The 23739-nt window shown below is 35.7% G+C and overlaps 1 protein-coding gene across 1 annotated transcript in view; it reads right to left on the reverse strand.

Annotated features, from left to right (window-relative positions):
• The window catches only part of LOC143235451 (SCY1-like protein 2), a 205079-nt gene that overhangs the window by 50133 nt on the left and 131207 nt on the right, over positions 1 to 23739 (reverse strand). Inside the window, exons 3-4 of the mRNA XM_076473644.1 lie at positions 8366 to 8526; positions 3052 to 3199 (exon numbers count right to left, since the gene is read on the reverse strand). Coding sequence (XP_076329759.1) covers positions 3052 to 3199; positions 8366 to 8526 — 309 coding nt within the window. The remainder of the gene's footprint in view (positions 1 to 3051; positions 3200 to 8365; positions 8527 to 23739) is intronic.

The following is a 23739-nucleotide window of genomic DNA, read 5'->3' on the forward strand; positions in this document are numbered from 1 at the left end:
TTTGTTTGTGTTTATTTAATTACAAATGTTCTGTCTTGCGCATCTTATCACTCGCTTGTACGTGATGCTGTTTTATATATGTATGTTTGTGTGTATATGTACAAACTGTATAGCCGTTGAACTCATTCCTTAAGGTATTCTGCTAGTTTCAGAAGCAGCCTCCCACCTATAAAACACCTTCACGTGTCATAAGATATTAATTTATGTTATTGTGAAAGAAAATTCCATTTTAAACTGAGACGGCTGGTTGTTTGTATTTAGCACAAATTAAATGAAATCATAGCTTGTATCATTTTCTTAGTATGAGTAAATAGAAAACTTGTTCCTATTTAAAGTTAAATGAAAAAATAACAGTAAACCTTTGGTTTGGAACAGTAGTTCACCTGAACTCATCAATTAGTAAAATTATTGTGATTTCTCTCAATTTTGAGTCACCGAAAAAATTACACAAATTAGAGTTAAAGTGAAAAGTGCATTGTAAGAGTGAGCCCAGGAAGCTAGATGTTAGAGAAGAGTTTGTGCAGTGTAAGAGTGAGCCCAGGAAGCTAGATGTTAGAGAAGAGTTTGTGCAGTGTAAGAGTGAGCCTAGGAAGCTAATGTTAGAGAAGAGTTTGTGCAGTGTGAGAGTGAACCCAGGATGTTAGATGTTAGAGAAGAGTTTGTGCAGTGTAAGAGTGAGCCCAGGAAGCTAGATGTTAGAGAAGAGTTTGTGCAGTGTAAGAGTGAACCCAGGAAGCTAGATGTTAGAGAAAAGTTTGTGCAGTGTAAGAGTGAGCCCAGGAAGCTAGATGTTAGAGAAAAGTTTGTGCAGTGTAAGAGCCTAGGAAACTAGATGAAGAAGTGCCTAGGAAGCTAATGTTAGAGAAGAGTTTGTGCAGTGTGAGAGTGAGCCCAGGAAACTAGATGTCAGAGAAGAGTTTGTGCAGTGTGAGAGTGAGCCAGGAAATGCAGTAGATGAGCCTAGGAAGAAAAAAAGAGTTTGTGCGGTGTAAGAGTGGGCCTAGGAAGCTAGATGTTAGAGAAGAGTTTGTGCAGTGTGAGAGTGAGCCCAGGAAATTAGATGTTAGAGAAAAGTTTGTGCGGTGTAAGAGTGAGCCTAGGAAGCTAATGTTAGAGAAGAGTTTGTGCGGTGTAAGAGTGAGCCTAGGAAGCTAATGTTAGAGAAGAGTTTGTGCAGTGTGAGAGTGAGCCTAGGAAACTAGATGTCAGAGAAGAGTTTGTGCAGTGTGAGAGTGAGCCCAGGAAATTAGATGTTAGAGAAAAGTTTGTGCAGTGTAAGAGTGAGCCTATGAAGTTATTTGTTAATGAAGAATTTATTGGCACCGTTGCATGTAGAAGTAATCTACACAAGAAAGGTTTGACCTGGTGTTCATCGTGTCGGGCTAAAGATCGAAAGGCCGAAGGTTTTAGTCATGATGTCTCTCAACTCCATATGCACTTCCAGCTTTGAGAGCGTTATAATAGTGACAGACAATCCCGTTATTTGGTTCTAAGTTCAAGTCACCTCTAACCGAGAGTTACTTATCTTTAAATAATATAATGTTCGCTAAGTAGGCAAATGTTGACTTGATTTGAAAGTATTTTGTCAAGTGGTTTATTTACTTGTAATCATCAGAACTTGAGTAAGTGTAGACTAATCTTTGCAGCGTAGAATTTTGGTAATATTTCATATTACTAGCTACCTTTATTTGATATATTCTGGTTTCATTAATCGTTATGATAAAATGAAAGTGATCTCTAGTTCCACTGAAAAAGATAGAGGAAAACCTAATATAGCATGATGGTTAGGGAGATCGACTTGCAAGCTTTGAGTTGCGGGTTCGAATCCCATCACCGACAAAGCACACCCTTTCAGCCACGAAGGCGTTATAATATGACCATCAATTCTGCATTTCGTTAACATAGAGTAGCTAAGAGTTGGTGTTGATAGCTCTAGAAACTTCTTGGAAAATTCAACAAACAAACAAAATTAGAAAAAGATAAATTACCTTATACTATTGAGAAAGTTATAATAATGAACAAATATATACTTGTTTAAAACTGAATGACTTGTTCAAACGAGAGCATGATTCCACAGGTACAACAAGTCGTCTTCAGGCTAATAATTATTTACTCTTTTTGTTTCCAAGACAGTCGAAATGGATGCTGAATCTGATTACTTTGAAAAAAAGAAACCATTAAATTTGTATCAACATGTTACACCAGGCCTTGGATCTCGACTCGATTACGTGAAGAAAATCTGAATGTGTTTTAAATCATGAGGCTCACCTTATGGACTACTTTGGTCTCCAAACATGGAACCTCGTTCACTGCTTTTTAGAATATGCTGCCTTCACACGTGGATGGACGAAGCCCCGTGTGGACCAATGTAGATTTTATTGCACTATTATTCCCCTTCTTAAGTCTCCTAACACTAAGCAACAACGTGGAATGGATTTTATTCGTCTTGTATTGGTTGTTTTCCTCTTTGTTTTAGTGTATGAGTAGCAAAGAGATAAATCTTAAGAAAAAGATTTTTAGAATTTGTAATGAAAACAAAAGTCTATGGAGTGACAGAGAGAAAGAAAAACGTTGTAGCCTTGAAATTAAATGACAAGTTAAAGTCAGGTTTGAACTATTTATTATAGTTGTGTGTTTTTGTTTTTATTATTACAAACGTCAAAACTCTTGGGTTTGTTCCAATACAGGAAATATAGACCCTTAAATCTCTAGATAACTACTAGAAGATTTTCAGAAATGTATGAGGTGTACGTTAAAGCCCTTTATTTTTAACAGGACCATTATGGGTTTCCAGTACAGTAATGCTGCCTCATGCCTATTGTTTTCTAATTGCATCTTGCTTCTGGCCACCTTACATTGAAATTATTTTTTATAGCAGCAGCCTCCCAGTTAATTAGCGGTAAGTTTATGGATTTACCTTGTTAAAATCCGGAATTCGATTCCCGCAATGGACAGAGTGCAAATAGCCCATTATGTAGCCTTATGTTAAGCAACAAATAAACCAACGTCAAGAACCATGTAGAACTTCAATAAACGAAATGTTGGACATACCTGAAGAAGGCCATATTTGATCTCTATGGGCATGAAATCGTATTCCCTGATAGTAGGAGGCAGATTTTGGGGTAGTCTGTCCTCCAAACATCCAAGCACGTTGGCGAGACTTCCAAATACCGGTTCCGTAGCAAAAGCAAGAATATCGCTGGAAATAAATATTATGGTTTACTACAAGCTGTTAGAAACAACAATGTGTCATATACATTTTCTTTATGAAACTAGGTTTCAATCTTTATTCAATTTACTTCGAATTATATATATATATGTATAAAGATTGTGTAAGGAGTAATCTTTACTACAACTTTTACTTTTGAAATTTTGTTTTACCTCCATTAACTTTACTATTTAAACTATTTTAATATGTATGTTGAAAACAGAAATGTTACCGTAAAAATATCAGTTTTTTTATCACACTATCTTCAACTAGGAAGCATTATAAAGGTTGTTTTTTTGGGTTTTTTTAATTTCGCGCAAAGCTACTCGAGAGCTATCTGCGCTAGCCGTCCCTAATTTAGCAGTGTAAGACTACAGGGAAGGCAGCTAGTTATCACCACCCACCGCTAACTCTTGGGCTACTCTTTTACCAATGAATAGTAGGATTGACCGTCACATTATAACGTCCTCACGGCTGAAAAGGCGAGCATGTTTGATGCGACCAGGATTCGAACCCGCGACCCTCGGATTACGAGTCGAACGCCTTAACACGCTTGGCCATGCCGGGCCCCTGTAAAGGTTGAACGTGTGGTCTTTTTATCTCTTTAATATTATGACCAAATTCTTGTTTTAAAACATATATAAACATTTCGAAGAAATTACAATGTTTATGTTTAATACTCTTTTTTTCTACCAAATGAACAACAATTAAAATTAGAGATATTCTAAGGAATTTTTTTTTTTTTCACTGCCACTTGTCTCCAATATCTTCTAAAAGAATCGTGTAAGATTTCCACACCGAAATCTGGTGCCAAACGTTCTTGCCCTTTCATCTACGTGGAAGTTAGAATTCAACATGCAGTCTCCCTCTTAGTTGGCAAAGAGAGTAGCCCAAGAGGTGACGGTGAGTACTGCTTGTTGGTTGCCTTAACTCTAGGTGGCAGTTCAAAATTAACGAAATGAACAAATAACCGCAATAATTTTGTCTAGACTAAACAGATAAACAAATTCAAGGAGGGGTAACGTGTAGAAAATGTACCACAATATCCATAATTTTTCATAAGAGCATGCTTGAGGTATGGACAATGTATTGTGTTCAATTACAGTTTTCTTGACTGTGTTAATTAATGTTTTCCCTTTTAGTTTGTTACTGTGTATTAGATTTAATCGAAATTAAAATGAAATATCAGGTCTTCATAATGAACTTTGTAAATTGCTTCAAACCCATATTGCTCGCTTAACCTTAAGGTTAATAGAATCGACTGTTTCGTCGCATTTAGCAAGTTCTATGAACTCTGGGTATTGAACTGATCTATTTCGTTATGTCTACCGTGATTTCAGGTGAATGTAGTATTTTTCTAAAACCGAACATAAAGCTGGAACTTAAAAAATGTAAGGTCTGAAGCAAATGTTTTTAACAGAGGGTAGATAAGTTTAATCCTGAACTAAGGAGGGTGAGTAAATGAAATTTTGAGTTTATAGACAAGAATAGGAAGTGCACACTTCGGATGAATAGTTATATTCTAGGAAACGAATGTTTTTACAGTTCTGGACTGTGTATTCAGTTAAGATAAAAGTTGGAATTTTACGCAGGTAACAGAGATAGAAAGTCTACATTCATGGGTTATTTCACACAATCGGATTTTATTTGCTCTAAATGATTGAACGTTGAGGAAATAAATGTCAAGTATCAGTCCCTTGCCGTATATCAAACGTACAGCCTGGAAATTTGTTCTTTACACAGAAACGTCGAAGTAGAAACTCGTGTTATACATTTGAATGGCACATTTTGTCTCCATATAATTCTTTTTAAAAAGGCTCCCGCTGACATAGCGGTACGTCTAAGAATTTACAACGCTAAAATCAGGGGTTCGATTCCTCTCGGTGGACGTAGCAGATAGCCTGATATTGGTTTGCTATAAGAAAGCACACATACTCTTAAAAATCACGATTTTGTGTAGCAACGAATAAAAAGAACGTTTGAGTTGTCCCAGTGACCAACGCCGTTTTTTCTAACTCAGAATTTGAATTTCATATTAAAGGTTAAATACCGTATTTTACGTCTTTTAAGACGCACGTTTTTCATTAAATATACCTTGAAACATCCCCATGCGTTTTCCAAGACGAAAGTGATGGGGTAAAGCAAGAGTTTAACTTAAGGTCACTTCCAAACGGCCTCTCATACAGATCGTAATCTCATTACTTACCTATTACAAAGATTTTCACGAGCATAAAACATCCAATTTAACTAGTATTGTCGATATGCTATGAAAAATATGGTGTATTTGACAGTATTTATTCAATAGGTTGAAAATAAGTGAAAATTGCATCAAGGTGGTGGTTGCTGAGTCAAAATATTTTTTTCTTAGAATTGTCTTTTCAAAATTAGGGTGCGTCTTCCACGATGTAGAGTTTTACAAGGCGTAACTGTGTAAATTGAAGTACATCATTTAATCAGTTAGATTACAATTATCAATATAATACATAAAATTTAGTTTGTACTAGAGTAATTTAGTGACTTCTTTACGCTCGCTTATTTTTATTTCTTTGTATTTTGTACATTTATTTAGCAACACTGCTTGAGACAGTTGAGAACAACGTTAACAGGTCGTGGTCTGATGTGAGTTGTTTATATTCGTATTCTGTAGTACATATTAGAGCTCTATCATAAATTATCCTGATTTTCAAAGAATTCATTGCCCGAGGTATGCCATCTGTTAGATACAACAGTGGCGACTGCGCGTACTTCTGACACATCGTGTTGATCAGCTTCGGTTTTTACAAAATGAGAAAATGTGTCTTTACATTCGTCACCTTTAACGGATACAAACTAGTTTTGGCAGAGCAGTGAAAAATAATCTACATAAGTCCACTAAGTTTCATCCAAATCTGGTTATTTTTGACTGACATATACAGCACAAATAGTGTGAAAAATTGGACCACGTGGCAATAGACAGGTTTTCTTTTCGTGAGCTCGCTATGATCCTGGCGCTCCTTGAACTAATCTCTTCTAAGTCTGGTCTTAGTCCAAATGTATAACAAATTTTGGCTAAATGTACTTAGTAATTTTTGAAAAATCTTGCTAACAAAAGCGCACACACACACACACACACACATACATACGGGGGGGGAGACAACTTCCGTGCACTTTCAGTGGTTTAGGTAAAACTTGTATTTTATTCCGATTCTGATTCGTTGAAAATTCTGCTATTCATTTAATATTATGTGTGGAATAACAACCGATGTTCTTGATGAAAGGAAATGCTTTGTACGCAAACTTGGGGAAAAAAACCCATATTTGACAAAAGTCTATTTTTAACCGCATGCGTTTGTGTGTTTGCGTATTTTCTTATAGCAAAGCCACGTTGGGCTATCTGCTGATTCCACCGAGGGGAATCGTACTCCTGATTTTAGCGTTGTAAATCCGTAGACTTACCGCTGTACCAACGGGTAACCCACATGCATTTAAACTGCATAATAAATATCGCAAGTATTAGTTATTATTATTGCTGTATAGATTTAGTACGAATTCTGAAACGAAAGTATACTCTTCAAAAAAAGAAACGCAAAAGGCAAAATATGAGACAAATTGTTAACAAGTTTATTCCGGGTAGTTCTGTATGACATGTGCGAAACTTTGCACATTCGCTGCTGAACATCCAAAGTCTGCAAAGGCGAAGTCCACGCTCACTAGTTAAAGTTTAACGTCACTCAACGTCAATAACGAGTATGCTCCCCGTGAGCATCAATAACTGCTTGGCATCTCCTGCCCATGGCAGCGATGAGGTGACGAATCACATCCTGTGGAATGGCTGTCCACTCAGCCTGCAAAGCTGCTGCAAGTTGAGGTAGAGTCTGCGGTTGAGGTTGTCGCCGTCGCAGACGTCGGTCCAACTCGTCCCAAAGATGTTCGATAGGGTTTAAATCTGGTGATCTGGAGGGCCAGGGAAGAACGTTGATGTTATGGTGTTTCAAGAAGACAGTGGTGAGTCGGGCTGCGTGAGGACGGGCGTTGTCATGTTGAAAAACGTCGTTGACGTTCACCATGATGGGTTGCACATGGGGCCTAAGAATCTCGTCGACGGTTGCGTACGGTCTGATCGGAAATCCTACGCAGCCCTGGTATGGTTGAGGCAGTAGACGTCGCAGTGGTAGTCCTATCTCGAAGGTGACGTAATCGGATGTTGCGATCTTGTGCAGGCGTGGTCACACAAGGTCTGCCAGATCGTGGACGGTTACGAGTTGATCCATGTTGTTGGTGACGATTCCATAGCCTAGTGATGGTGCTTGGGTGGATATTCACAGCTCTGGCAACATCTGATCAAGATTCGTCTGCTTCCAAGGGACCAATGGCGTTGTTGCGTTGTGCTTCAGTCAGTCTTGGCGTAACTGTATTGCGTGTCGGTGGCTTAACACTGAGCTATGGAAACCGAGAACCCGTCACTTTTATAGGGATTTTGCACATGTTGCACTTGCAGAACATGCAGATCTCTCAAACAAATTTATTGGACACGCATGCGTTTTGGCGAAAAATCCGATGTTTTCCTCTGTTTTCAAAGTGCACAACTTTTATTGTCATTTTGGTCTAACAATCAATGCCTTAACACGTGTAACATCACATACTCTGAGCTTGTAACGTTATTACATATATTTCTCTTTAAAATAACAAAAATATCCCTTTTGCGTTTCTTGTTTTGAAGAGTATATTTCAAATACATACACTTATTCTATTCGTTGGCAGGCCCGGCATGTCCAGGTGGGTTAAGGCGTTCGACTCGTAATCTGAGAGTCGCAGATTCGAATGCCCGTCGCACCAAACATGTTCTCCCTTTCAGCCGTGAGGGCGTTACAATGAAAATGACGATACTTGTATTAACTGTACCGGGCCCTGACGGTCACTCCCACTATTCGTTGGTAAAAGAGTAGCCCAAGAGTGGGAGGTGGGTGGTGATGACTAGCTGCCTTCCCTCTAGTCTTACACTGCTAAATTAGGGACGGCTAGCACAGATAGCCCTCGAGTAGCTTTGTGCGAAATTCCAAAACAAACAAACAAATTAACTGTACCGAGAAGAAACAAGCATTAGTAATTGTCTTTTTAATTCTACAGTTTTTAATATCAAAAGGTAAATGTGTCGTTGACTGTTTAATAACTTCTCACCAAGTCTCTTCCACTGGATGAAAGAGTGTTAACAGTTTTGGATGTTTAAATCGGTCCAGTTGTCTGGCACTAAATCTCAGGATATCGGTGATGGTTTCCTTTCGTTTAGGCTTGTGGATTTTATCTGCAACACGTTTTTCAAAGATGAAAAGAGAGGATTCCTAAAAACGAAAAATTAGATTACGGAAGTAAGTAGAGCGATAAACAGATTTAAACATATATATCACTGGTAATGAAAGGATGTTAAATTGTTACTCGTAGTAACGAAGAACGTCAAATTTAAAGATGTGATAATCCCAGTTGAGAATCAAGTAACACTTGATAGAGTACAAAGAGTAACCAGGTGTGAACATGGAGAGTAGAACATCACAAAAACTTGGATCTTCACGGACGAACATCAAACACGGTAGAAAATCACACCGCATTGTGACCTAGTTTTATCACGAACAAGGTTCGATTCTCTGTAATGAGCACAGAACAGATACCTCTATTATTTAGCTTCACAATTAACATAAAATAGTAGGTGAAGATAATAATTAACTGTTCTGTGTGTTCCGTAGATGAATAGTGAATTATTTCTTTAATGTTACTTTAATTAGCAGTATATTGGTAAAAACACTCACTATATATAAGTTCTTCAGTTTTACCATTATTCTCTTATTATTATTGTCTACTATTATATACTATTATTATGATTATTTTACAGCGCTAAAATCCGGGTTTCGATACCCGTGGTGGGCAGAGCACAGATAGCGCATTGTGTAGCTTTGTGCTTAATTAAAAAACAACAACAAAAACAAACAAACATACTTTGATTATTATTTTTTATTTCAATTTATTCTGGTCTTAAGAACGTTGAAGTAATCTGACGTGCTGCTGTTTCATAAGGTTCAATGAGGTTTTCTTTACACAGTGATTTCATTACTAGTGCATTGTGTTTCATCTAAAGATTTTAATACATCAGGTTATATATATATATATGTTTTTTCGTTTTCCCTGTCGTTTCAAGGTAATTGCTTTGAGGGAATTTACAACAGTGTCAACATAAAATTGCGTGTTTAATAAAACAAGAAATAACGCGATTCTCATAAACATGCCCTTCCAGTGGCACAACTATATGTCTGCGGGCTTACAACTCTAGAAACCGAGTTCTGATACCCGTGGTGGGCAGAGCACAGATAGCCGTTTGTGTACTTTTGTGTTTAATTACAAACTACAACAACTCATAAACAAAAGTACATAGAGACGCGCGCATATCAATGTACGCTGTTCATGTGCTTTCACAAAAGGAACTCAATGCATGTATTCACCAATAATTTTTATAAAAAAACTTCCGGTCTTAATTTAGATTTAGATTCTCTGAAATTATGACGCTAAAATCCGATTGGTGGACAGTGAAATTAAGGAACAATGTTTTCATTGACGTATGATGATGACAAAGTATTGTTAGATACGTTTTGTTCTTTAAGGTCTGCCTTAACAAGCAGATGCCAGTACTTTGTATCAGAACATCTGTGACGATGACTAACTATTGTTAAATCATTTATTCAGAGCTGCTCGTCGTAGCAAGCATGGTGCCCCAGGCATAAAGACAATAAGATCGTTCTGTCTACTAATTGGTTAAGCGGTAACAGAGGTTCGAGAGAGGGAGAACACATCTTTCTGATTTTAGTGTAAGGTTTATATTAAGAGCACGACTGTTATTTAAATGGCGAAACATCGCGTATTTTCTTACACTTTTGTGATTCATAACAATAACGAATACATTTTAATGTTTCTTTGTTTTGTTATTTCACTCTACAGTGAAAGCCCTTAAACAACAGATTGTGCTTAACGCTAGAACTGTCAGTAGTGTGAAACACAATTGGGAGAAATCTTTTTTAAACGTTTCGTTGTTTACTTCGGAACAGTTAGATAATTAAATCTTGCAACGTAATGTTTTGTCCCAGCATGGCCAGGTGGGTACGACGCTCAACTCCTAGTCTTGAGGGTCGCGGGTTAGAATCCCTGTCCCACCAAACATGTTCGCCCTTTTAGCCACGGAGTGCTATAACATGACGTTCAATTCTACTGAAAATTTGCCCAAGAGTTGGCGATAGATGATGATGCTTAGCTGTCTTCCCTCTAGTCTTACACTGCTAAATTAGTACAGGTCCTCATGTAGCTTTGTTCAGAACAAACAAACAAACATAATATTTTAGCTTAGAAAAGGCTTAATTCCCAAATGTTTGAACGCTGTTAAAACTTAAATTGTAATTTAATAAGCAATGTTTCCAAAAGGATCAGTGTGTTACACTGTGAATTGCAAGACATAAAATGCCAGCAGTGGTGTAACACTAACCATGTTACTGGAGCTTCATAACTGTGACAGTCAAGTGCATTATTTAACTAAAGGAAGTCTATAGACGATATATGGTGCTAAATGATCTTACATCTTCCTGGTCAGTTGTTTTAAAATTTGATTGTTATGTCTAAACACTATATCAATGGCCTTTGCCGTTTAGTTCAAGTGTCCAGTATCACGTTAAGTTTCATTCAAATCGAACATAGCAATACGTTTTCAGAACAATATAATTAATTCTTCAAGAGTCTTCACCTACTTCAAGGTAGGAAACTACGACCTCCTAAATGTACTAGTACGCAAGAGCCAGGAGAAAACTAATGGTTACCCTGCTGGATTTTGAATACGATGATTCATCGTTCGCATCTCCTTGACGCTAAAACGCTCTCGGTATTTCGTGCAGGTGGGATTAAGTGCCTTTCTAATAATAACTGCAAAATTCCATTATTTGGGCAGGCAAGAGTAGCCCAAGAATTTACGGTGTGGGTTATCGACTAGCTGCTTTACCCCTATTCCGTTAATGCTCTAGGTGCAATGGTATGAGAGTTACTATAAAATATGAAATAAAGATTAAGCCTAACAGCTTCATTATATAACTCGTACAAGTATGAATAGAAGACAGCGGTATTGATTGTGTAGAATAATTAAATTTTGTGGTAATTTTGTTTGTTTATTGAATTCCACGCAAAGTTTTTGTACACCTGTTTGGGCAGCATTCCTAATTAAGAAGTGAAAGATTAAAACGAAGGCAAATAGCTAGCACTAACAACCACCAGTTCTTGGGCTGCTCTTACCAACGTCACAGAATAATGGCTCAATGGCTTAAAGGGTCAAGCGTATCTGGTGAAGGGATGTGAACCTGTGATCCGAATATTGTAAGTAGAGCATCGTAATCATCAGGCTATGCCAGGCCCCTATAGAGGTGGTTCTGGTACCTTTTAGTATTACAGTAGAGCACCTTGATGTGCATGTTTAAATGTTAAATGTTTGTTTCATTTCCTACAATATCTTAGATTTGATAAGATAGAGCATCGCACTTAAGAACAAATACAAAAAGAAAGTTTAGCTTACGAAAAACACGAATTAAAAAACAACGAATATGTAAATGAATTAATTAAACATAGCTTAGAACTCGTACTTTTATATGGATTCGTTCAGCTATTGTTGACTATTTGTTTGTTGTTAACTGTTGTCTGATGATAACATGGTTAATTCAGTAAAATGTTCGTATCAAATTGTATACGCATTTACTGTCTCGGGCCCAGCATGGCCCGGTGGATAAGGCACTCGACTCGTAATCCAAGGGTCGTGGGTTCGTATCCCCGTCATAACAAACATGTTCGCCCTTTCAGCCGTGGGGGCATAATAATGTGACAGCCAATCTCACTATTCGATGATGAAAGAGTAGCCCAAGAGCTGGCGGTGGGTGGTGATGACTAGCTGCCTTCCCTCTAGTCTTACACTGCTAAATTAGGGACGACTAGCGCAGATAGCCCTCGTGTAGCTTTGCGCGAATTTCAAAGCAAAACAAACATTTATTGCCTCATGATTAACCCAGTAAAACGTCAGTATTGTGTTACGCATGTATATTGTCGATAGTTTCTTCGTAATGTAACAATCAACTCAGTGAAACGTGAACCACGGTAGTGATTCGTATTCCTGTTTCTTATTTATTATTATTTAATATCGTCCCGCCAGCCTACAGCACAAATGGAGGTGAATATTGCAATAAAACTTGAGCAATATTACTAAACGCATCATTACGCGTTGTGTAGTGTCTTTTTGAGTTTATTTAACTTGTAAGTAACAAAGGCTGTCTAACCGATAACATTCAAACGTTTAATATAATTTATATAGAGCCTCATAACCTAGTTCATGCATACGTATATTGTTGCGTGCAGGACGTGGATGTAATTTATTGTTGAAATGGCAAGCATGGCACAAATGCCATAAAATTATTAGCTTATTGTTACAAATGTATTGATGTCACATGGTATTGATTCATGTACAAGGTTTCGAACATGATCCTGTTGACAGGATCATAGTTTATTTATCGCTGCACGATCAATTTCAGCCATGTTATACAAACGTCTAACTTGTCTCTTCCACAACAGAAAGTTTTAATGTATGATTTAAAAGATAGTACCAAGCTCAGTTTCGGGGATCGGATCGGCAATCACCATGGAGACTATTGTTAAGTATCGAGTTACTGCGTGATTAAGAATTTTATAGATATTGCAGAAAGAATAGTCTTCCCTGAAGATCACTGTAAGAAGTGGCAAGATTCGTCCATGGCAAGAATGACGTCGATTATTTGTGAAAGTGATCCAGAAATTTCTTAGCTATATATGTATATATATTTTTTTTACAAAATATTTAATTTCTGATATATTATGCAGCAGCGTTTAGGGTAGTCACAGTTTTACAGTATCGTTGAAGAGTCACGACCCAAGCTCTGTCAGAAACGCACAGTATACTAATATAATCGATTCATTATTGTTAATTGACGTGTTTATCAATTTTGTATAGTGTGCAGAATGTCATTCTTAGAGAAAATCTGTCCACCTACATCAAAACAGTGATCGGCCTTACTATGACCAGCGGAAAGAAGGAAAAGCAAAAGAGGAAATATAACAGGTATTGGAAATAGTAAAAGTGCTTATTTATATACATATGTTACTATATCACAACACATTGTCTTATATTTGCTTTGACTGTATACGCTCGCATCTATACAACTTGAAAAATTTATATGACTATCTATATCTATACGGCTTTAAAACTAAATAAAACTATAAGCTTTGCATGTTTGTATATCGATTTCATTACTAGCTAACATGCAATGTATATATATATATCCATGTATAAAACACACGTGTTACAAAATTAACTCGTACACCATTGCGCTATAGTTCAGTCGCCTTTCCAACAAAGTATTTACAGAATATTCATATAGCTGCAGGGTATACAAACAGTAGCTATATATAAATTTATATGCAAAAACGGCTCGTTTGGGTTGAGAAAATATTTTACATAGAAGAGCGAACAACGTTTCGACCTTCTTCGGTCATCATCAGGTTCACAAAGAAAGAGGTAACTATATATAAATGTTTTACAACCATATACGTGCTGTTCGTCATGCTTTATAAGTATATATAATTTATAAGTATATATGTTATCACTGATAACATTGTGGCAATAATATCTGAAGCAATACCACCATACCCCAACTACGTATTTCATTAAGCCATTTTAAATAGACAGTTTTGCTATCACATAGATTTATGTTCATAATATATATGAACAACTGAATAATCAACATTATTAAACACTGTTAATTTAAAAAGGGGAAGAGGGATTTTGAAACAGAAGTACAGAAACAATACAGCTTGCTTAAAGTAAAATACAACAGCAGAAAAAATAAAGAAACAAGTTTAGGGATTTAAACAGTGTTGACATTATTCCCTCAAGCTACAAATTCCACTTTTGTCTGTCGTAAATATCACAGCTTTTTAGACATGGAGTCAAAATAGGAATTTGTAGGTTAAGTAAATAATGTAAACACTGTGTTTGAAACCCTATTTTTTAACTTTCTTTGCAATTGCATTTTCACTTTAAGCTGCCTATTAAGTTACTGTATTTTTTTTTTAGAAAAATCCGTATTTCTCCTTTCGAAATTAACAATTTTGATATTCTTTCTCAAGTTATACGTGTGTATTTAATGTTGACAGTAGACGATGGTGCCGTTGTTAATTTAACAGAATGTTATCTGTTTCAACTCATGTATATTTGTTGTTTACGGGTCTCCGTTAATGCTGTGGTTAACCCAGTAGAACGTTTGTGTTAAGATATTTTTGTGTTGACTGTTGATAGTTCCCTGATTATGCACACCTAAGGTCGAAATGTGCCACAACAGTTCTGCATGTATATTAATGAGAGTTTTGTGATAGTAAAATGATATTTTTATGTTCTCGTAATTTTAAACTATCATATCTATGTAGCTCGGCTTGACAATAATTAAGGTGGTAATTCAAACAACCCCTTTTGGGGTTTATTTGACAACCAGGAGCGCTCAGAAATAGTTCTTCTTCAGTCTAGTGTATAAACTTTCTGCCTGTATATGACCCATGCAGTGACGTGACTGTGTTTGTTTTTAGAATTTTTGTGTTATATAAGGGATATTTCATATAGCTGTCAGTCTGTCATTAATTTTGAACTGATATACTACAAGGAATGTATCTAGTTAACAGTAGTACCCACCAACCATTTGGCTATTTTTGTCAGATCAGTAGCTGTATTTGCTTATCATTCCTATAATGAAGCGCATGGAAACGGATGCGAGCTAAGTAACCACTAGAAAATACCCTTCACTCGGAAGATTACAATGTGTATAGACTTTAACATCTGTTTAAAAGCTTCACATGAGAAATGGAATTAATACTTAGAAACTAGGAGAAGATACCCTACGAATAAAATAATGATTCTTAGCTTTTCTCATAAAAGTATTTTTATTGTACACCTTACTTTCTAAGACAAAGATAGTGTAAAGAGAAACACCCTTTCGTGTTCGAAATAGCATATATTAGGTGTGTGGAGATACATCGATACGATATGAATATCTTATCGGAAAGCCGTGATACGATTTTATCGAAACATCGTCCGATATAATACGATTTAATTATCTTCACGAAATTTAAGAAGTTTTAAGTAAACATGCTGCTCGTACAGGAAAAAATAAGAATTTATAATTAAGTGTTTTTGTTAATAGTTTGCATTTTGATACATGGAGTCAAAGTAGTCATAGTCACTGCTCCGACTATAAAGTGATTTTCATAATAAGATTAAAAATAATTTTCTCTTTCTGATGTTTAAGAAATTTCTTTTATTTAATGTCTGAAACCTAAGAAATAAATTCCCAACAATTTTTTTGATAAATATTTATATTTTATCTGCTGTATTCACTACCCTATTTTATATGAAGTCGGTCAGTTTGACCAGCTTCGTACCCCCCATAAGGTACACAGTTATATCAAACTTATTATTTTTTCTTTCTAGAATTACTATAAATTGTAGAAGGAAACTACATTTGCTTACATTAAATGATAAAAAGCTCTGAACATTATTAATCCATTTTAATTAAATTTTATTGTCAAGACTGACAAAGCTCGTAACGAACCGTTGACAAAATTTTGTTATCTAGATACGTAACGTAACGCGACATCAATATCTAGATTTATATCGTATGGACAACTAGTGTATCGTATTAGTCCTGGTATATACTTAGGACACTCATGCGTTCATACGTCCTGAGTGATATTATATTTCAATCTGATAACGCTTCCTGTGTAGCAGTGGTGATAGCTTTTACATAATGCATCGACGTCTTTTTGAAATCATATTTCTTGAATGTTACCTCATTACTGAGAAAGGTAGGGATGGACGTGTATAGGAGCGCCATATTATTATTTATAAAAATAGCTTCGGATGTATCCTCTAGAATTTTCCTCGTAGCCTACTACCCGCAACAACTGTCAAATATCTAGAAGTGGATGTTTTCCAACAGCATGTTTTTGTTTCTTTTACAAATAAAACAGATTAAACTTTTATATACAGCATATATTGCATGTTAACATATACGTGAATTCAGAATGTGAAGTTACTGGGAATTCTGTTTGAGTCACAAAGTTGATTTTGTGTTCTTGATTTGCACTTGTGCTTAGAACTATACAAAAAATATCTGCATTGTACCTAACTTTCATTTTAGAGTATAAGTTCTCATGTTTATCGTTAAGCACTAAAGAGGGCTTTTAATGGGAACACGATATATTCTGGGGACGAGCAGCCAGCCAGATTTATTCGTTAAACTGTCTTACTGTGAATGTGTTTATACGAAGTAGATAAAATTATTTAATTTGCCTGTAGAATTTACGTTTAAGTCTGGCAAAAAGTTAAGTTACATGATTTTTAAAACTATCGCACGCAAAATGGAACAATCTCTGTTTAAATCCTGTAACCAGTGAAACTTTCAAGGCCTTAAACATCTTGCCTGAGGTTCCCACCTAATTATTTAATGGAAATTTCAAAGTATAATTCCATCATGAAGTATTCTGCAAGGTTTGTTACGTAAACAAATCTTGAAGATAATAAACATTGTATAGTCACATATATTGAAATAAATAAAACTATTTGTGTCTGGTGTAAGGAAGGTTTTAAAGAAATATCTCTAAATGTGTTAAAGCCATCCTCTCCGCTCAATAAGCTAGTAGGCTTTTAAAGCTAATAATCGGTGGCTTGTGGTTTATACTTGTGCGTAAACACAAAACAAACAAACAAACAAGTTGAATTGTTGTTTGTCATTAAGCACAAAGCTAAACGTAGAGATGTCTGTGCTCTGCCTGTCACGGTTATCGAAACCCAGTTTCTACAAGTATAAAACAAGTTGCGAACTCACATGTTTAGGTTGTGATGGAGTAAGAAGTTAAGTGTTTCAATAGACCTGAGAATTATAATTTATTATCAAATTTATTGTTAATACAAGTACAAATTTCTCTATACAACGTATTTAACACCCATTCTGCGACTCGATGAGACCGAATTAGAGGAATTGGGGAATTGGGTGAGATACGAAGGGTGTCGCTGTTTGCGATATTTAACAAAAGTTACAACAAAAACTGTAATAATATTCTCGTGGCCCGGCATGGCCAGGTGGTTAAGGCAATAGACTCGTAATACGAGGGTCGTGGGTTCGAATCCCGTCACACCAAACATGCACGCCGTTTCAGCCGTGGGGCGTTATAATGTGACTATCAATCCACTATTCGTTGGTAAAAGAGTAGCCCAAGAGTTGGCGGTGGGTGGTGATGATTAGCTGCCTTCTCTCTAGTCTTACACTGTTAAATTAGGGATGGCTAGCACAGATAGCCCTCGTGCAGCTTTGCGCAAAATTCTAAAACAAACAAAATCAAGCACTGTTTGACTAATCAGTTGGAAATACTTTCTTGTACTACTAGCCCTGATGAAGCTATAAGATGAAATGTGGATTGAAATAAGAACTTGTTTTATTGTTATTATCTGGAGAGTGAATGTTGTTTTATCTCCAAATTTGTTGTCGAAATCTTGAAATATATTTAAAAGTCGATTTAAAGAATATGTATTAGTGTGTTAGGTAAACGTTTTATAGAATTCTTGTACGATTTATTTTATTACATTAAAAATTTTAGTACCTTATTATTATTACATTATTGTTTTTGTTTTTTATCGTTAGGGTTATTTTCTTAAGCCTCTGAATATTTTGTCTCTCTTTGTATGCTTATTTACACCTTCGAAAACAGCATTTCAACCTGTAGCACGTGCTCTGGGAGGGATGAGAATCTAAACAATCAAGTTTCGGGTCCAGATCACGCTGAACACATATTTCACTTTCAGTTCTGGCTTCTTTACAAAAGTGACAGTCTATCCAGTCACTGTCTTTCCAAATATGTTTAAAGAACACATTGCAGAGTGCTGCTATGTAGCTAAAAACTAGGTGTTGACCACGCCTGAACCCTTGGGGTTTCTGATCTAATCTCTCAGTCTATCTGTGAATAAAATTGAATGTCACACAAAGATACTCGAGAGCTATTTGTAATTAACTCAGAGACGGCACAGATTTACCAAGAAATAGTAGTATTGACATTCACATTATAATGTCTAAACGACCGAAAAGTTGAGCATGTTCAGTGGTAGGATTTGAATCTGCAATATACAGATTGAAAGTCGTATGCTCTGACAACCATGTCATGCCAGGCCCACGTGTAAAAACAGTTGTTTTATTGATACACCAGAAAAGTAAGAAATCAATGCGGTTATAGTGATAATGATTTTTATCGAGAGATTTTTCAGCTAATTAGGTTTGTCAGAGTCTGCTTTTAAGGCACTATAAAAGAAAAAAGGATCATATATATATATATCACGAGAATTGTCACACACAAGCTTTTTCGTCATTCGTTAAGACGTGAGTCACGCGCGTACTGTGCCTAATTTATGTCAGTGAAGACACACATCAAAGAAAAAAACACGTTAAGTTAATCAAGAATGTCTAGAAACTCACGTCAAATCACGTAGAGTAGAAGAGAATTAAAAAAAAAGGTTGAAGATAATGGCTAATATCATTCAAACGTTAGGCTAAAGGCATTAATATTACACACATAACAAAAACACCGAGTCAGCGCTTCATCTCGTTTGAAAAATGCACAGAAGTTTGAATTTTTAATGTACTTCATGTGTAATCGTGTGTCAATTCAGCACCGATGATACAGTACTTATAATTTAAACATAGATGGTGAAGTAGTCTGTGTATGTAAGTTGAATAGAGATGAAATGGTATTTTGTGTAATTTAAATACAGATATCCATTTCGTAATAATACAGGTGTAAACAGAAAATAAAAGATCATAATCATATGCTACGTCGCTGAGTTGTTCGATTTCTACAAACCATGGGTGTAAGGTCAATATTTTAACACCAATGGATATTTTATGGAATTTGACTACGAAGATAAACTTAAACTAGACAAATGTAGCTAGAGAAATTATGAGACCAATATAACAAGTCCTCTAGTTTCTTTTCTTTTCAACAAGTGACTTTACAAACGTCAGGGGCATGAGTCAATTTATATTTGGATCAAAATATGATATGTTAAAAGGTAGAAGTCAATGTCTATTGGTATTTTGATCAAAGCATGCTATGTTAAAAGATATTAGAATCATAATATGACCAAACAAAGAAAAACGAGCGTTTGTAAACGAATTGCTTAGCGTCCAAAATAGAACGAAATGTTCTGAAGGAATGGTGTTGTGTGTTGTTCACATGCTTAGCGGTTGACCCTACATCACAAGGTAAAGAACGATCATGTCATACCATAAGAATCCAGTTGAATTTATCTATATGTTTTTTTGTCTATCTGTCCAACTGTCATCTTTATATCTGTATCTGTTTACAATAAGCAAAACTAACATTTTAAACATACAAATTGCCCCGGTAGCTTTGTGGTAAGTTTATGGACTTATAATGATAAAACTTGAGTTTCGATACTCGCCGCAATGGGCAGACCACAGACAGCCTATAACGTAATTCTGTATTTAACAACAGAGATACAAATTTCAGTAAATAACGAAAGTATTATAATTTTGTTAGATATTAGAAATTAAAGTAAGTAATAACCTAGGTAAGAATTTATAACACTAAATTCGAAGTTCGATCCCTGTGGTTGACGTAGCCTAGATTTATAAAAATACAATACTTTATTTTAATTTTTGTTTCGACGGCGGGCAATAATTCAGAAACGAACGAGGAATGCGTAACATATCAGAAGCGAAAATGGGTATAAACAAGAAAAATGCGTTAGTACTTTCTTTGGGAAATGACTATAATTACCATACGCATTAAAATATTAATGACCACACAGGTCACATGATAGAACATTAGTTGCTTCACTAATAAGAAATAATATTTTTATAACACTGTGTAAATCACATATTTAATACTCGAGTTAGTTGTATGATGTCTATCTGTTTGATCTGTAAACAGGAAAAAAGTTTAATCGTTGGTTATGAAATTATTCATAGAAGTTAAATAGTTTGACTACGAACAACTGAATGACTTACTGCAGAATATAATTTGTTACTGATTGATGCCAGTTAGCAATAAGTTATCGTTACGTGTTATTACTACTACTTTCAACTAAAGAGTTGGTGTAACTGATTCACCCTATTTTTGCATTCTTATTTCATCTTGTTTACGCATAATAAGAAAAACATATTAAGAGTTGTTCTGCAGAAATATAGCGCATGCATACACAAAACAGGATAGTTATAGTCTTAAATCCGATTAAGATGGAAGTGGTTCAGCTATAATGTAGCTGCTTTATTAGATACAGATATTCACGCATAGCTGAACTAAGGGTAGTTGACTCTAATTTTTTACTGGTAGTCAGCTAGACAAAAGTGTTTATTGCCAACTCATGGGTTAATGTAATCGAATAAAGGAAGTTGACCATTACTCTTATAACACACCTACGGCCTCACAGTGTTAAGTAAGATTCTGCAGCAGTAGGACTGGAACTATGAAAATTGGGATTTACAGAATGATAATTCAACCACATGACCACGCCCGACCATTCCCAGTCGGTAATGAGGTCTACCGAGGCTATTTTCTCTTGTAGCGTCAGGTTTCTTCTTGGGTACCTCCACGAAATTCTAACTAGTTCTGTTTTACAAAGGATCAATACCGTGTTCAACGCTGCCTGGTGAAGAAATATTTTTGTGTCATTGTTTCTCAGATATCAAAAATATATAAAATACTTAATATAACATTGTAAAAGCAAAGTTTTTAAACTGTAGATTGAAGTGAAAATCTTTGACATTAATGTTAATGATATTGTACGGGGCAACCAAAAAATAATTCATACATAAGTATATATTTGTGTGTGTGTTTTGTACTTCTTGTTTATATAAAAATGTAACAATATTTAAGGAACGTTCAGATATCAAATAAGTAAATGAAATGTAGACAGTTTGACACGAGAACACAAAAGACTCTGAGATAAAGTAAAAATTAATTTCCTCTCAAATTGCTGACTTGATTTTATGCCATTCACTACCTCCTGGCTCCATATATTGCACTATTTCGATAAATCTCATTACTTTACCTGTTACAACATCGGTTTGTTTTGAATTTCGCTCAACGCTGGACGAGAGCTATTCGTTCTTAATTTAGCAGTGAAATACTTTAGGGAAGGCAGTTAGTTATAACCACCCACCGCCAACTACTGGACTATTCCTTTACCAGCGAATTGTGGGATTGAGCATCACATTATAATGCTCCGACGGCTGAAGGGACGAGCATTTTGGGTAAGATGGGGATTCAAAATGGGACCCGCAAATTGTGCGTCAAGCGCCTTGACCGCTTTGCCATGTCAGGCCCACATTGAATATGAAGAAATGATGTCAGAAATTTGTTTTCTGTGTGAAATATACAAAGGACCTCAAAAGATATTAGTGTGATTAAGTCCCGTAATGATGGCACTTTTATTTACTTGATTTGCACGTCATTGTTACAGCCCGTATAGATTCCACTGCCAGGAATCGAACTCTGAATTGTAAATTTATTAACTTACCACTGATCCACCGAGGACTTGGTTGTGGCTGCTGTGTTATTAGAGTATTGTGATCATAGACAAGTAAAGTAATGGGCACCGAAACACGTCAGAAAAATGTGCTCAAAACGCCGATAGAGGGTCATATAGGCTTCCATTGGTAATTTTAGGGTTAATAAAATACTCTAGATAAAGCATTATTCAATAGTTTATTAATTTACTCTTGTCAATATGGGCCGAGGTCTTTCGTTGATTATATCTTTTACAGTACACATCTTCATAAGATTTTTTGTTGTTAGATGAAAAACGATATTTTTTATGCCTATAAATAAATACATAATATAATTGAATAATTATAATAATAATAAAAACCCTAATGACCTGCGAAGTAGCCTTATTTACATACAAGATTGACTCCAATTATTTGTTGCACGTTACAGCAGCTGAAGGGGTTACAAACCTTAAATGGAATGATAGAAACCAGGATTTTGATTTTAACTATATGGTAAAAAATCCTCTCTGGTTCATGAAAGGACACAGTGACGTCAGACACATATTATATCCAAACATGTCTGGATGCCAGAAAAGTCAAACAAAGACTACGTCCTAGAGTATCTCGATGACAGTGAAAGCAAATAAACATTGTATCCAAACTTATTTAATGCCAGAAAAGTCAAACTAAAACTACGTCCTAGAGTATCTCGATGACAGTAGAAGCAAATAAACACTACGTTCAAACTTATTTAATGCCAAAAAAGCCAAACAAGTGCTACGTCTAAAAATTTCTGAATGCCAAAGAAGCCAAATGGGTACTACGTCCAATGGTTTATAGATTCTACATAAATACTACTTCCAAAAGTGTCTAGATGCTACAGAAGCCAAATAAACATTACGTTTAAAATGTCTGTATTCCATCAAAGCCACATACATAATATGCATAAAAATATCTGGACGTATTTATCATTGTTTCAAATTCATGTAAAGGAGATATAATCCACATAACGTATCATGGGAACTTATTCATTTCTTAATGTATTTATCACATATAACAGTTGATTAATTTATAAAATTACACATAAAGGGATAACATATAACAGATAATTAACACATAAAGAAATGATTATTATATAGAGGAATAACACATAGAAAGTTTATTTTGAATTTCGCGCAAAGCTACTCGAGGGCTATCTGCTCTAGTCGTCCTTAATTTAGCAGTGTAAGACTAGAGGGAAGGCAGCTAATCATCACCACCCACCGCTAACTCTTGGGCTACTCTTTTACCAAAGAATAATGGGGTTGACCGTCACATTATAAAACCCCCTTGGCAGAAAGAACGAGCATGTTTGATGTGACCAAACCTGCGACTCTCAGATTACAAGGCCGAAATGTACCACAACAGTTCTGCATGTATATTAATGAGAGTTTTGTGATAGTAAAATGATATTTTTATGTTCTCGTAATTTTAAACTATCATATCTATGTAGCTCGGCTTGACAATAATTAAGGTGGTAATTCAAACAACCCATTTTGGGGTTTATTTGACAACCAGGAGCGCTCAGAAATAGTTCTTCTTCAGTCTAGTGTATAAACTTTCTGCCTGTATATGACCCATGCAGTGACGTGACTGTGTTTGTTTTTAGAATTTTTGTGTTATATAAGGGATATTTCATGTAGCTGTCAGTCTGTCATTAATTTTGAACTGATATACTACAAGGAATGTATCTAGTTAACAGTAGTACCCACCAACCTTTTGGCTATTTTTGTCAGATCAGTAGCTGTATTTGCTTATCATTCCTATAATGAAGCGCATGGAAACGGATGCGAGCTAAGTAACCACTAGAAAATACCCTTCACTCGGAAGATTACAATGTGTATAGACTTTAACATCTGTTTAAAGGCT

Source organism: Tachypleus tridentatus, chromosome 12, assembly GCF_004210375.1.
Source record: "Tachypleus tridentatus isolate NWPU-2018 chromosome 12, ASM421037v1, whole genome shotgun sequence".
Taxonomy (NCBI): domain Eukaryota; kingdom Metazoa; phylum Arthropoda; class Merostomata; order Xiphosura; family Limulidae; genus Tachypleus; species Tachypleus tridentatus.